Source organism: Neoarius graeffei, chromosome 3 (genome assembly GCF_027579695.1).
Source record: "Neoarius graeffei isolate fNeoGra1 chromosome 3, fNeoGra1.pri, whole genome shotgun sequence".
NCBI lineage: Eukaryota > Metazoa > Chordata > Actinopteri > Siluriformes > Ariidae > Neoarius > Neoarius graeffei.
The window spans coordinates 43,654,070-43,671,258 of NC_083571.1; the positions used below are offsets into that span (position 1 = coordinate 43,654,070).

The following is a 17,189-nucleotide window of genomic DNA, read 5'->3' on the forward strand; positions in this document are numbered from 1 at the left end:
ATAGGCTCCTGCAGCCCTGTAGAACAGGATAAAGTGGCTAGAGATAATGAGATGAGATGATTCAATGTGTGTTTTCACTGCTCACATGCATGTTTGTGTGTGCACATGAAACAGTGTTAGGTTGAGCTGAAGTTGCCACGTTTCTTATTGCATTTTGCTAAACAAACAAAAAGCGACATAACGCTGTATCCAAACTCTCAGGACATAACAGTAACAGCATTAAAAGTGACATAAGTTTACAAGCAGCGAAAAAAAAAAGCCAACTCTCTCTGTTAAAATAGTGTGATTGTTAAAGCATGTGGTTTTCACTCAGAGAACGGGAGTTTGTATCCCTGCTCAGAATATTTTATTTGGGGAAAGTTTTTCTGCAGGTAACTCATATAAAATTAGCCACCCTGAAGTAATATTTTGTCTAAACCTCTGTTGTTTAAAAAAAATGTTATGGGTAATCTTATGTGTTAACTTAGGTTTTGTAATAAATCAGACATCATGGTATGGTATTATTCAGAATGAAGCATGAATCCATCAATCTTATTGCTAAAATGTAGGATCTCAAATGGTTTCTAATGAAGGTAGGAGCCTTTGGTCTGTGGTTTGCTTTAATATGCTTACTGACTACAGAGATCAAAAGCAGTGTGCATATACATTCTTCAGCTTTACCAACAGAGGGTTCGGCAGAATATCAGTACAGGATGGCCAATTTTAAATGAGTTACCTGCAGCAAAATTTTCCCCAAATAAAAAACACCAAACAGGGACACAAACCCAGCTTCTGCAAGTGAAATACCTGTGCTCTAACCACTGCACTATATAGTTTATTTTCCTACTTATAAACTGATGGCACTTTTTATGCCATTATTATTACATCCTGATAGTTTGGATACAGCTGTTTTTATGCCATTTTGTTTGTTTGTTTAACAAACTGCAATAGAAAAATAATGAATTGTGGCGGGCGGCACGGTGGTGTAGTGGTTAGCGCTGTCGCCTCACAGCAAGAAGGTCCGGGTTCGAGCCCCATGGCCGGCGAGGGCCTTTCTGTGCGGAGTTTGCATGTTCTCCCCGTATCTGCATGGGTTTCCTCTGGGTGCTCCGGTTTCCCCCACAGTCCAAAGATATGCAGGTTAGGTTAACTGGCGACTCTAAATTGACCGTAGGTGTGAATGTGAGTGTGAATGGTTGTCTGTGTCTATGTGTCAGCCCTGTGATGACCTGGCAACTTGTCCAGGGTGTACCCCGCCTTTCGCCCGTAGTCAGCTGGGATAGGCTCCAGCTTGCCTGCGACCCTGTAGAAGGATAAAGCGGCTAGAGATGATGAGATGAGATGAATTGTGGCAACTTCAGCTTAATATAACAGCTCTATGTGCACACACAAACATGCACATGCAGTAGCATTAATAATAATAAAGATGTGCCTGTGTGTCACAATGAAGATGACATCACTGCAGTTTGATGCAGCATCGCTATGACGACCAGCTGTAGTGGAAAATGAACTGCTGATACCAAAAGTGAGTTGAAACAAGCTGGTACCATGCAGTGGAAAAGAGCCATAAGGGTGCTTTCACACCTTTTAGTCCAGTTGCAGTGTCTGGGATACAGTGTAAATTTGCTATTTGGTTTGGTGTATTTTTATGCTGCATATAATCAAATGAACCAAAAAGGGGAAAAAAAAACTTACAAGATAAAAATTTTTAATTAAAAAAAAAACGTTATGCTTGCAGCCACCAATTATTTTCCCTTTTTGTGTTCATCTGTCCAAATATTCTGTATACTGCATATATGAAAACACCCCAAATCTACATTTGGATTTGCACGCAGCTGCTTTGTGACTATGTCTGTTGGTAAAAGAGGCATAAAAAAATCTGGAGTTGAATTGAATTAATAGTTGATCAGCTGAAAAAGTGTAGTGTGACCAGGGAAACCGTCTTGATCTGGAACCACGCAGCACACAAATGCATCATCTAGCCTACACACAAATGCATCAATGAGAGGCGCAATCAAACCAGAACAAATATACAGAGGATGTTCTGTTCTCTCCCACATCTTAGGTGGGTTGCATTAAGAAGTTGTATTATAGGTTGATAAATAAGGAAAAATAAGCAGCAGGTGGCATTCTGTGCATTCATCCGTTTCTGAATGGCTCTGTATTTAGAATGGGTGTTGTAGTGGTTAAAAACTAGTGAAAGTATCTAAAAGGCCTGACCTATTTAGATTCCATTTATAGTCAGCCAGGCACCAATGTGTCCTTAAGAGGCTGCATGGGTATATTGAAAGTGTACTTCCAGGAGATCAGCTTCTCTAGATTCGGTCTTCAGCTGACATTATGCCAATCCTGCAGGAATTGGGAATGCGATATAAAAAGAACTCCCTCTCATTTTCAGTTTGTTGTTTTTTTCCCTTCTTTTCTCCTTCTTTACACCCACCACTGAAGCTGCATTTTGTGTGTGTGTGTGTGTGTGTGTGTGTGTGTGTGTGTGTGTGCATTTTACTTTGAAGCCTCCACAATATGATGTTTTACTGCCATCTGTTGCCAACTCTTGACACCTTCCACACTTCGAGCAATCTCTCTGGTGTTTTATCTTTGCTCTGTTTTTTTTTTTTTTTTTTTTAACACAGCTCAGTGCAACCTTTGTTGAAATGTGCATCGTAACAGAAGTCCAATTGCATGTGTCTTTCCCCACGCTAGGCACCCTGTGTTTGTATGAGATGTCATCAGATTGCATCAGATCTGAGCTCAGGTTTGCATGCTGTTTCTTCCACCCTGGAAAGACATGCTACCAGAGCCTCAAGACAGGATAATTGTATTGGAGAGAAGCTGTTCAGATAATATATCACCTAATCCATTAATGCTGCCGTTGTTAAAAATGTCTCAGCTGAGGTCCCGAGGGTTGGGAGAAAGTCTTCAATGAGTCGGATATAAAAGTTGAGACCAAGTAGGTGAGGCTTTGTTCTTATTACAGCAATAGATCAGAAGTGAGGCCAAAGGGGGAGGGGGAAAAAAGAAATACAGCAGCAAAAGCTGAATAATTTAAGCACACGTCTCATCCTGCTGAGCTCAGAAAGCTGCTTTTGATTTTGGATAACACATTGAATAAGTTACAGTTGAGAGTGGCATGAGAAACATTTGTTTTTTTTAGCTGGATGAAATATAGAATAAGTGTTTGTTTACACACTGGTTGTGTTGCGTTAGTGCTGAAAGGAGCAACCTGGATCCAGCCAAGTGCTCTGAATGGGAAATGCTCTCGGGCTTTGCTGCTGTTTATTGTCAGAGGTTTAACAGCAGTGTGGATTGTCTCAACCTCGTCTGTTTAACTGCCTATACAGTATAACCAGCCATCCATTTACTGCTCCACTCAGCTAGTGCAGCAAGGCAGTATGAGCTTATTTTCCTGAGCAGTAGAAGGGAAAACTATGCCTAATCATATTTTGCTAATGTTCTATTCCTCTAATAGAATTTGAACACAGGACATGTGTGTATATGTTTTTTGTTGTTGTTTTGTCTAGGATGTATGCCTGGTGAAGCAAATAAATCATTACATAAAGTAATTATTATGCTGCTTGTAAGCCTTACACTGTAACATTAGTCCTCATACTACTTCCTCTTCTTCATTGTTATACTGAATAAACCTATGTTCAAGCTGCATTACAAACATTTTTCATCAAGAATTAAAGACTTGTTTAAAGCTTGAGATTTTTCCATTCAGATACATTGATCGAATGTTTGTTTGAATTCCAGCTGCCACTGATCATCACAATGAACTCACAAACAGCACAACTACACACTGTCAGACCCCCCCACACACACTTATTCTGTCCCATTCCTTTCAGTTTTTTTTATTTCTCTCCTCACCTTTTCCTTTCTCTCTAATATCTGACTGTTTTTCCTTCCTATATTTAAGGTTTTCTCATGTTTTACTTGTTCTTGTCTTTGTTTCTGCTTTTCTCAACATCTCTCCAACCTGTTTATTTCTAGTTTGTTTCCTTCTCTTCTCTTTCTCCTTTTACTTTTCGTACATTCCCTTTTACTCTTTTATAGTCTTTCTTTTTTCCGTTCTTTATTCCTTTTCAAAGTCTCTCCTTCCTTCCTTCCTTCCTTCCTTCCTTCCTTCCTTCCTTCCTGTACTGTGTATTTTCTTCAAGAAATGCAACTCTTGGCTTTTTCCTCACTTTCCATTTTGCTTTCTCCATCTTCTTTTCTTTTTCACCCTTCCTATCCCTCTGCAGTTTTTTTTTTCATTAAAGAAATACAAATCTAGTTTTGAAATGTGGCTCAGAAAACCCTTTGTGGTAGTAGCCAAGGCTTCCTTACTCTTATGGCCCTTTTCCACTACCCTTTTTCAGCTCACTTCAGCTCGCTTCAGCTCACTTCAGCCCGACACGGCTCGTGTTTCGACTACCTCAGAGCAGCACGACTCAGCTCGCTTCAGCCCTGCTTAGCACCCAAAACTTGCACGGTTTTGGAGTGGGGCTGAAGCGAGCCAAACCGAGCCGAGTGGGGCTAGGGGCGTGAGGAGACACTCCCCTGTGCACTGATTGGTGAGGAGGAGTGTCCTCACACGCCCACACACGCCCCGCGAGCACGCTGGGATCTGTAAACACCGTAAACCTGGAAGAAGAATAATTACGAATTACGAGAATTTCTGAAGCCTTATGCGCCTCGCCTCATCTATACGCTCTTGCTAGTATCTGTTGGCGTTGTCGGTGACAACAAGCCACAGGACCAAGACCAGCAACACTAACGACTCCATGTCCTCCATGTTTATTGTTTACTATCCGGGTCGTGAGACTACCGCTTAAAAGGTCACTGATGTCACTGTTTGCGCCGCCTAATGACATCACGTGACGTCCACCTACTTTCGCTAATTCCACCCAATGTGTCCACCCACTTCCAGCCAGCACGGTTCAGCGCGGTTGTAGTCGAAATGCAACTCCAACAGCCCCACTCAGCTCGACTCAGCCCAACTCAGCACGGCACGGCTCAGCCCAACTCAGCCGCGTTGGTAGTGGAAAAGCAGCATTAGTCTCTCTTTCTGTCAAACTCCTCCTTTCCTTACACAGATAGAAAGTATGTGTCTAAGAGAATGTATACTATTCAAAAAAAGTAGGGGATATTGGATTTACAAGTAGAATGAAATGCAGATCATGAGGTCAGGAAGGAAACAAATGACAGAAAAACATTAAGGAAACATTTGTCAATTTATTCGAAACCCTGTGTACAGTCAGTAAAGGACAGATTCTCCAGAATAAGGGTCAACACAAACACAGGGTCACACAGCAAATTTACCACCATTTTGAAACCGAGTCAGTAGCGGGTAAAACCCCCTCGGCGTGGCATACTCCTAACGAGATGTCTCAGGTCATTTTGGGGAATGTTATTCCATTCCTGTTGCAATGCTGCAGCAAGTTCTTGGACATTGGCAGGAGGTTGTTGACGTTGGCGTAGCCGCTGTCCAAGCATGTCTCAGACACGCTCAATGGGGGAAAGGTCTGGACTGAGTGCTGGCCATGGTAATCTGGTGATATTCTGCTGCTGGAGGTAATCTGTAACGATCCTGGCCCTATGACATCTGGCATTGTCATCTTGGAAAATGAAACGGCGGCCATAACGACGTGCAAACGGCACAACATGGGGTGCCAAGATGTTGTCCCGGTAGTACTGCCCTGTGACACGTCCAGCAACAACATGCAAGTCTGTTCTGCCGGCAGCAGTGATGCCTCCCCACACCATTACAGAGCCACCCCCATACGGATCATGTCTAATGATGTTAACGTCATGGAAACGTTCGTTACGTCGGCGCCAAACCCTCCTGCGTCTGTCCAGGAAGTCCACAGTGAACCTCGACTCATCTGAGAACATTACGTGGTTCCATCGGCGATTATCCCAGCGTTGATGATGACGACACCATTGGAGTCTGGCCCTAATGTGACGATCCCTCAAACAGGGAATGACACGAGGACGTCGGGCATGTAAGTGAAATCTGTGCAGTCGATTCCTGATGGTCTGGCCACTCACTACCAAGCCAGTATCCCTTCGAAATTGAAACCTTATCTGATTTGCTGTTACCATACGATTTCTCAAGGCAATAGTGCGGATGAATCTGTCCTGAGCCTGAGTTGTTGCCCTTGGTCAACCGGATCATGGTCTGTCCTGAACAGACCCTGTAGCACGATGTCTGGACCATAATCTGCTGATGATAGACTGGGAAACATTCAATGCTCTTGCCACAATGACCTGTCTTGTGCCAACCTGTAGCATGCCAAGGGCACGTAACCTCTCATCCTGTGTTAGACGGCGCATGGTCTCTGTTTAATTAACGACTTCAACCACTGATAATCTGATGCTTTCTCTTCAAAATCTTCCTTTGGAGTGGCTCTAACCTTCCAATTCAGAGTCATGCAAATTTGTGGCACGACCCCCTTGATCATCAGTAGCATCCCGTGCTGATCATGAGAGTGTCATTGATGTGTTTGGGTGATGAATTTCTTTGGAAATGCTTCCTCAGTAAGGAACTATACAACATGCTTTCGTATCCCTTTGTATATGTGAAAATTTGGATCTCAAAATAAAATATCCCCTACTTTTTTTGAATAGTATATCTACATTAACAGATATATTATTATATGTAATCAGACATTAAGAAAGAAAATGTGATTATTATTTAAAATTATCATAAGCAGATATCATGGTATACTAAGCCAGTCATTACAGACTAGACAAGACAGTTCAGCCATATTGTACAAATGTTCATCTCATCTCATCTCATTATTTCTAGCTGCTTTATCCTGTTCTACAGGGTCACAAGCAAGCTGGAGCCTATCCCAGCTGACTACGGGCGAAAGGCGGGGTACACCCTGGACAAGTCGCCAGGTCATCACAGGGCTGACACATAGACACAGACAACCATTCACACTCACATTCACACCTACGGTCAATTTAGAGTCACCAGTTAACCTAACCTGCATGTCTTTGGACTGTGGGAAACCCACGCGGACACGGGGAGAACATGCAAACTCCACACAGAAAGGCCCTCGCCAGCCACAGGGCTCGAACCCGGATCTTCTTGCTGTGAGGTGACAGCACTACACCACCGTGCCGCCCTACAAATGTTCATATCTTTTATTTTTTACTGCATTTCAAAAACCTTGTTGCAAAAATTGAAACTGAAGCACTGAGGCACTGAAGCGATTTGCAAATAGATTCTGATCTCATATTTCTCATCTCATCGTGTGCCCAGGCTTCTTAATATAAACAGCTGCGCAATATCAGTAATGTGATTACCCTTCCATAATTAAGATGAGCATCACTTCATTATAGATCACAGCATTATAGTCTTTATTAGAGTTTTCATAAACAGGAGCATCATCAAATGGCTGCAATCAAGTCTCATAACCTGACACACATATAATACTTGGCCCATCGGTTTGCATTTCCTGCCTGCTGGCTTTACTGGGTGTTAATGCACCAATCTGTATGCAGAACGAGTTTCATAACTTGCCTAGCCTTGTAATTAGTGCTACCTGAAGTTGAAGGGCAGTGATTGCAGACAAGGAGGTGTCCTGCAAGGCTGATTCAAATGAATGTAAGGGAAATCGGCCTGATTGCTTGCATCTGGTCATTAGACTATCTTATTTTTCCCTTTCCCACCCCTGCTACAATCAGAAATAGAAGACTGTTTGTTGCTTTAGAAAAACAGCAAGAGAAGCTCCCATATGGGAAAAGGCAGATGCTTTTTTGGGAATGCTGACAGTTGTGGTACAATGAGGAACGGCGGGATATTTTGAACAATGCTAAATCAGGACCTTGTTTTTTTTGTGGGTTTTTTTTTTTTTGCTTTCTAGGGTACAGTACTCGGTTGAAAACTCTTGTAACCTTCTTCTTGACCTTTTTTATGTGGCATCCATACCTTTATTAGACACTTGCAGAAATATTATAGGTTCCTCTGTTAAAGGACATAAGAAAATTAAGGAATTTATAGTCATATAATTAAATGATATATTTGGTATGCACTTTACTTTCCCCACAGAGAAGGAATGTGGAGGCTGAATAAAGCTGGAAATGGAGCATTTCACAGAGAAAATAGCTGTTTTTCCCCCCAACTATTCTTTCCTCCCATTTGAACATTTGCAATCAAACCTAACCAGGCAAAACCTTTTATCAGTAATGTAATGGCAGCACCTTTCCCCTGTGAGACATTCATCCTGGATTGACTGTCTAAATGGCATTTACTTGATTCGTTTGCTGACCGAGTTCTTTCTCCATGGAGCTGCTTAAGGGTATGACAAACATGCATTACTGTGGTGTCATGTGATTGTGATCCAGTCTTTTTCTTGCTTCTAGCCACTGGGAAAATGACAATATTGTATTTCTTCCTTGTCAAAAAATACTGACAACACATATGAAAGTTGAATAAATAAATATAGAATTTGTTGGGGAAAAAGTACAGTGTTTAAAAGCACTTTTGCATTAGATCTTAGTCAGAGGGCCTTTTACTGCATTCATATCAAGCCAGTTCCTTCATTTTTCACATGACTTCAAACGAGTCATCCTTTGACGTTTCAAAAGAGCGATGGTAGCCTGCAGGAATCCACCCCCACAGCACAGAATACAGTACACAAACCCAGCAGTGAAAGGTAGACACAGTGAAGCACATGAGCACAGTGGAATATATGCAATCAATATCAGTCTTAAGCGCTAGGACTCTGTGTGTGTGTGTGTGTGTGTGTGTGTGTGTGTGTGTGTGTGTGTGTGTGTGTGTGTGTGTAAGGAGGTTGTTATTTAGGTCTGGAATGTGTGAATTGTGACTCACATGGACACCCTAAAGATTTAAACAGAGAGACTAAGATACTGCTGCTGTTATCATAAATATTGTCCTGTGCTCATCCTATCGTTGTAAAATCACAATCACAATCTGTTTATTTTTATTCTTCTACACCTGTATACTCTAATGATGTATATTCACACTGTCCAGTGCAAACCAGATTCATTCATTCATTTATTCATTCTTTTTTTATTTATTTATTCATTTATTTCTCAGAAACAGTGCACATTATTAGACATTACTGTAAATATGCCAGAATTAGCCAAAGATCTCTAGTCCTTGGCCAGGTGTAAAATTGGCAGCCTAAAATCAAGAAATGGGTTTAAAACAGTAATCACAATGTACAGCATGTCAGTTATTATAAAAGCAGAAGACAGGCATAGGCAGCAAAAGAAAAAAAGAGTAAAGTACGGTTCAATAAACAACAACAGTTACACAGCTGCTTAAATTACAGAACAGCTATGCAAAATTAGACATAGCAGAATGTTTAGACAAGCAAAACCATAAATGAACAAAAGGACAACAGTAGCACATAGGTAAAACAAGACAGGGCAGTTTGGTAGCATAAGCAGAGACAGACATAAAACATAGATAAAGATATAAATCAGGATTGGTTCCCTTTTTAGTTTGGCTTCTCTCAAGGTTTCTTATTTTCTCAGTGAGTTTTTCCTTTGCTACTGTCACCTTTGGCTTGCTCATTAATGATCAAAATCTTTATCTGGATTTCTGTAAAGCTGCTTTGTGAAAATATTTATTGGTTAAAAAACACACACACAATTTATACAGACACACAAAAAAATCTGATTTAAATTAAATTAAATTAAATTCAGCAAAAAATGTAGCTTTTGTAACCTACACAGTTCAGGACTTTAGGTTGCAAGCACAACATTTTGTTTTGTTTTTCCTAACTAGTATAACTAGCATTTTCTGTTTTTCTAATTTACATAGATTTTATAATTCTCACTATGCTCTGTGCATTTAATATTTATCATTGTAATATTACTCTCATCTTCAGACACTGTACCCATGGCTTATATCTCTTTTGTACACCATTCTGCCCATAAGTAGGTTGCAACATGATTTGCTCTCAGCGCTTCTGTGTATGCACGCTGTGGTAACTTTTGAACACTATGACTTAATAAGCTTTTCAGGTGAAGATACAATGAAAAATGTCCTAGCAAGTAAAATTATCTTGAATATAGGCAAATACAACTAATACTTCTCCTTATTCTCTGTCTCTATTTTGGTGTATTACAACAGTGATGTGGCCACTCTGACGGCTTTTTCTTCCAGCCATCAAAGTTTCTAGGGAATATTATAGTGTTGTGGTTATTGTAACTGCACTGTAACAGTGTAGTTACAGTGTAACTTTCTTGCTATGAGGTGACAGCGCTAGCCACTGCACCACTGTGCCACCCCTTCTCCTTGTTAGATTGCTTTTAACCAAATATAAGCTTATTAAGCTTATTTCTGTGTATTTGTCTTCATTTCAAGCTTGAAATGGTTTTATTCTATTGGCAGGCAATTTTGGAAATTTCAAGCATTTATTTCCAAAATGAAGTAAATGATAGGCCTGAAAAACAAGACCATTTCAAGCATGAAATAGGCTTACAATCTATTCATATTTGAATATTTGTCGTATAATAAACTTGTAATGAGAAATATTAGATAACTTTTCCTTTATTCAATAAGTCTTTTTTTTTCAGTGTATAATCACAGGACTGAAAATAAGTCCATGGCACCCTGTCTTAAAATTCTTTCAAATTCTTTAAATAGAAAATACACTTATTTGAAGAATCACTGATAAATAAATGTACTTCACAAGCTTGTTCCTAGAATTTTGTTAATATGAGTTTAGTGGTAGTTAAAAGTGACGAACCTTATTATTGCAATGTCAGTCAAGGAGCCTATTCCTGTGAAAGATTGGCTATGTTTATTAAAGAGATGTACCTCGTTTTTACATTCTGGCAAAGTCTCGTGGTCTGGCTCCGAATACTACCATACGGTATAAAGAAAGGTCATTTCTACATCAAAACTGCTTTTTCACAGCAAGTCATTATATGAAGCCCATAAAACTGACTGTTGGTATTAATAAAGCGTTGTGTTCGTATGAGCCAAGAGTTCATGTGGATATTTCATTAGCATTATGTTCTTAGCATGAAATGATTCATGAACTGATATACTCAATCTCTAAACTCAGCCCTCTAAACACTCAACCCTCTAAGTCAACACTTCTTTGAGGTTTTAATCTAATAAAAATGTGTTTTATAAAACCTTTTATATTTTTATCCCAGTAATTAAAATCTAAGGTTTCAGATCAGCTGAAATCCTCAGAAAAAAATATCTTATACCATCTACACCTTCTGGCAGCACGTTAAAAAATTATCTCAAAGCAGCAGCCTACTCTGCCTGCAGGAGCCCTGTTAATGGTGTCCAACTGGCTGGAGAAGAAAAAACATTTTATATATATATATATATATATATATATATATATATATATATATATATATATATATATATATATATATGTGTGTGTGTGTGTGTGTGTGTGTGTGTACATTTTCAACATTTCAACATTTTCTCAATTTCAACATTTGAAATTGAGAAATGTTATTGTTTTTTTAAATATATGCTCATTTTGAATTTGATGTCAGCAACACATTTCAAAAAAGTTGGGACAGGGGCATGTTTACTACTGTGTCGCTTTTAACAACACTCTGTAAATGTTTGGGAACTGAGGAGACCAATATTGCTGTAGTTCTGAAAGAAAAATGTTGTCCCATTCTTTCCTGATATACAATTTCAGTTGCTCAACAGTTCGGGATCTCCTTTGTCATATTTTACGCTTCATAATGCACCGAATTTATGTTTTAAATAAATTCTGCATGTTTTAAATAAGAGACAGGTCTGGACTGCAGGCAGGCCAGTTTAGCACCTGGACTCTTTTACTACGGAGCCATGCAGTTTTAATATGTGCAGAAAGCAGTTTGGCATTGTCTTGCTGAAAGAAGGAAGGCCTTCCCTGAAAAAGATTTTGTCTGGATGGCAGCATATTGCTCTGAATTGTGTTTATATCATTCAGCATTAATGATGCCTTCTCAGATGTACAAGCTACCCATGTCATGTGCACTAATGCACCCTCATACCATCACAGATGCTGGCTTTTGAACTGCACACTGATAACAAGCCGGATGGTTCCTCTCCTCTTTAGCCTGGAGGACGTGGTGTCCATGATTTCTAAAAAGAATTTCTACTTTTGATTCATCAGACCTTGGGACAATTTTCCACTTCACTTCAGTCCATCATAAAAGAGCTCGGGCCCAGAGAAGGTGGCGGTGTTTCTGGATATTGTTTATATCTGGTTTTAACTTGCATTTGTGGATGCAGTAATTAACTGTTTTCACACACGATGGTTTTCTGAAGTGTTCCTGAGCCCATACAGTGATTTCCACTACAGACATGTGTCTGCTTTTAATGCAGTGTCTCCTGAGGGGCTGAAGATCATAGGCATCCAGTGTCAGTTTTCAGCCTTGTCTCTTGCATACAGAGATTTCTCCAGATTCTCTGAATCTTTTAATGATATTATGTACCATAGATGATGTGATCCCCAAATTCTTTGCAATTTTACATTGAGGAATGTTATTCTTAAATTGTTGCACTGTTTGCCCACGCAGTCTTCCCCAGAGCAGTGAACCCATCCCCATCTTTACTTCTGAGAGACTCCGCCTTTCTGGGATGCTCTTTTTATACCCAATCATGTTACTGACCTGTTGCCAATTAACCAAATTAGGGGTTTTTTTTTAGCATTACACAACTTTTTTAGTCTTTTGTTGCCCTGTCCCAACTTTTTTGAAATGTGTTGCTGACATCAAATTCAAAATGAACAAATATTTTTCAAAAAACAATTAAATTTCTCAGTTTCAACATTTGATGTGCTGTCTTTGTACTATTTTCAGTGAAATATAGGGTTTCCATGATTCGCAAATCTTCACATTCTGTTTTTACTTATGTTTTACACAGTGTCCCAGCTTTTTGGGAATTGGGGTTGTGTGTATATGTGTGTGTGTATATATATATATATATATATATATATATATGTGTGTGTGTGTGTGTGTGTGTGTGTGTGTGTGTGTGCGCGCGAAAGTCTTGGGCATGTGATGATGATGATGATGATGATGATGATAGTTTATTTCGAACATGTAAACAAACAATGAATAAATAAGGAGAAAACAAGAAAAGCAAAACAGCATTTGCAACAAGAACACGTAAAAAGCCACTAAATTAGAAAATAATCCATAAATAATATAGGTAATAATAATATATCAAAATCAAAACAAAAGAAAACAAAAATACAAACAAGGATGCACTAAAGCAGCTTTGAGTTTACATGTCCAAAAAGGAGTGGGCTGAAGTAAAAACTTATTTAATCCCACTGCTCTTCTTTAGTCAATATAAATTGATTATCTAGCTTCCTTATATATACATACATACATACACTGTATATTACTTATTACTTCAACTATTCAGATATCAATTCTCTATGACTATATCATATAATTAATTATATATGTACTGTATATCCATATGTCTACACATAAGTTTACTACTAATACCACACTCACAATGGAGAAGAACAAGATAAAAAACAAAACAAATCGATGACTCAAAAAAGAACAAAATAAAAAAAAAACGTAAACAGCCAGTTATGATTAATCCCCTTCATCCTTATACCTTGTGAAAATCAAATTTTTGTACCTCTTTTTAAACCACTTCATGTCTGGACAGCCCTTGAGCTCCTCATTTAAACTGTTCCACTGCTTCACTCCACAAACAGAAATACAAAAACTTTTCTTGGTTGTGCGCACCCTGTAATTTTTAAATTTAAATAAACCCCTTAAATTATAACTCCCTTCTCTTTCAGTGAACAGTTTTTGAATATTATGTGGTAGTTGATTATTGTTTGCTTTGAATAATATTTGTGCCATTTGATAGTCCACCAGATCTGCAAATTTCAGTATTTCTGACTGTAAGAATAATGTATTTGTACAGTATGATCCCAGTAACCAGCCTTGTGTATAATCCTTATTGCTCTTTTTTGGAGAATGGATAATGAATGTATTGTATTTTTGTAATTATTGCCCCATACCTCTGCACAGTAACTTAAGTAAGGTGAAACCAGGGAACAGTAAAGAATCCAGAGTGAATTGTGATCTAGAAACTGTTTAATATTGCAATACTTCTTGATACTTTGGATTGTATGTTTTTTATATGTGGTTTCCAGCTGAGTTTTTCATCAATAGTTGTTCCAAGAAATTTGATTTCCTTAACTCTTTCTATAATAACCCCATCTATTTGAATATTTGTGTGTTTGTTTTTGTTGTTACCAAATAATATTACTTTGGATTTGTTCAAGTTTAATGATAATTTGTTACTGTTGAGCCATATTATTAATTTACTTATTTCTGTTGTGATCTCCAGCAATAGTTCCATTCAATTATCACCAGAAAAGAGGATATTTGTATCGTCAGCAAACAAGACAAGCTTCATTACTTTAGATACACTACATATGTCATTGATATATAGTATAAAAAACTTTGGTCCTAACACTGACCCCTGGGGAACACCACAAGTTATGGTGGGTACATGTATACCAAAAATGTAGACCAAAATGGTTTAAAAAATAATTACATGACATGTTTCAACATTAAAAAGAATCCTATAAACAGCAGTCAGTCATAATAAATGAGACAAAGTCAAATTTTGGTTTGAGATGACCCTTTGCTTTAAAAAAAAACAACAACAGTACTCTCAGGTACAATGAGTGCAGTTTTATCAGGAAATGAGCTGTAGGTTTTATTGAGCACCTTACAGAACCAGCCACAGTTCTTTTGGACACTTTGACAGTCACACTTGCTTCTTAATTTTGCAGCAAAACCCAATAGCCTTCATTATGTTTTCTTTTTTAATCAAAAATGTGGTCTCTTATGTAATATGCTGCTCAGATACAAACTTTTTTTTCCCTGACTTTTGCACAGTACTGTGTGATTATATATATATATATATATATATATATATATATATATATATATATATATATATGCATGCTGTTGTGTATGTAATAGTGATGGAAGGGAAAGGGTAATTGAGGATGATTTGACTCTGATGCAGAGTTGATGCAGTGTGACGGTGAGGTTTTGAAGCAGTGAGAGTCAGCAAGTCACACCAGCTCCATTACCAGGTCACACTCCCCCAGCCAAGTCTGCATCATTTTCATGCTTAAATGGATTTATTGTGAATGCTCCATGTTCTAATGAGATTTCCCTCCCTTTTACACCTCCTCTCACAATCTCACTTTTTTGTCCCCTCTCATGCTGTCACTCTTCTTCTCACTCACTCATGCAATCATATATATTCTGATTTCATTTCCATATCTCTACCTCGCCCCTCTTTTTTCTCTGCTCTCTGTCTTTCTCTCAGATATTGGTTGTCTGTCAGCGAAGACAGAGGGTTATGCATGATTGAAATAGCTGTGGCTAATGGAACTGCTAATCGATCACAGAAATATGTATCTGAACCCTCGTCTGAGGTAAATCCAATACTATCACTGGTTTGAAATGAACTTCATTTGGTATTTAACCAGTAAGCCTTTTACATTTATTGTCAGGGCAACTGTTGGCTTGATATCATGATCATGTCACATTTTGAACAGATGGTAAGAGTGAAGTACTTGCCTGTACAGTATATTTACCATGAATTAATGTTACCACATCAGTTAAAATTATGTGCATTCAGGATATTCACACACAATTCACCACATAGCCATTGGTTGTCTTGTTGTTTACTGGTGGTGTGCGCCAAAAAGGTTAAACTCTTGTACCATCTTTTATTTTGATAAATAATGCAGCATGATGGTAGACAGTCACCAAATGTAATTCTGACAAGCGGCATTTTTGTCTGTTTATTATTAGCCTTAAAATAAGCAGATCATCTGCTTTGTCCCAAGTCCTTGTTAATGAGCGGTTTCTATAAAAATGACAACATATTAGTACGAGTGCATTAATATACACATATTGTCTGAATTATATCTAACACCATTGACAGAACAAAGCTAAATTACTTCATAACACTGTCATTATATATAAAACCATGACATCTGTATTAAATCTATATTTCATGCATGTTTGCATTTTTTAAAATATGTACAATAATGATCTGCAGACTTTATTGTTGATTTCTACAGGATTTCATCATTTGATATCAAACCAAAACAAGAACTTTGCTGGACTTTAGTTTTTTTTTAAAAATCTGCCCAATTATCGCTCCTTTCATTTAGTGTAGAACAAACAAATATCAGTGCTTTATGGACTGGATATTTGTACTTTTTTTTCCCAAATGAAGAAACTGTGAGTAGCTTTGTGCTGACTTAGTTGGATGTGTTTGTTGAATTGTGTGCTTATTTAATTTGGTGAGGATATTGCTTTCCACTGAGTAAAATTTCAACAGCCAAAACTTCTATGCTCAGCAAATGATTAAACTGCTGTATGCCTTCAAATGGCAATGCAGGAAGTGGAAAATAATGCAAATACAGAACAATGTATTATCAAGCTTGGCTTCAGAAGAGCTTTGCTTCTTTCTGGAATGAGGTCTTCTTGTTCCTGAACTGTGTGCTGCATGTTATTGGATAATTTTAAAAGGAAGAGAAAATTTTCAAGTGGAAAATACACTTGTCTGAAGAGTCAGTGATATGGAAATACACTTTACACTCTGCGCTCGAGGTCTTCCCATAAATAGTATTCACCTTTCTCATACTCATTTATTTTTCTAAACAGCGACCATGCCATAAATTCCAGATTCACTGGACTGTTTTTAAGCATTTTTAATAGAATTTGTTTAACTGAAACTTCATTCAAATGATCACATTTATTCATCAGTTAGTATCACAGGTTTGTTATGATCTATGTGCAGAGCTATCTGGACACCTATTTTTAAACTTCTTTGTGACTTTATAAACTGATTTGATGTGTTTTGAAAATTCACATACCCAATGTTTTTGATAACTTATACTTGACATTTCAGACAGTCATAAAAGGCATTTCACTGCATGTCAGACTGTGTGTGTGTGTGTGTGTGTGTGTGTGTGTGTGTGTGTGTGTGTGTGTGTGTGATCAATAACATTTGATTTCATTTGAACTAACATTCTCAGCAGTGGTGGAAAGAAAACAACACACACTGACTTCAGTAAAAGCACTGCTACTGTCGTAATAATTCATTTGAATAAAAGTCTTAATTAGATACTTGGTAAAAATGTACTTGAGTAAATACTATACAAATATTTTTATATGTTTACAACTGACAACAAATCCAAAAATGTTCT

The 17,189-nt window shown here is 38.1% G+C and overlaps 1 protein-coding gene across 1 annotated transcript in view; it reads left to right on the top strand.

Moving 5' to 3' along the window:
* The window catches only part of eys (eyes shut homolog), an 877,903-nt gene that overhangs the window by 761,645 nt on the left and 99,069 nt on the right, over window positions 1-17,189 (top strand). Inside the window, 1 exon segment of the mRNA XM_060915649.1 lies at window positions 15,293-15,401. Coding sequence (XP_060771632.1) covers window positions 15,293-15,401 — 109 coding nt within the window.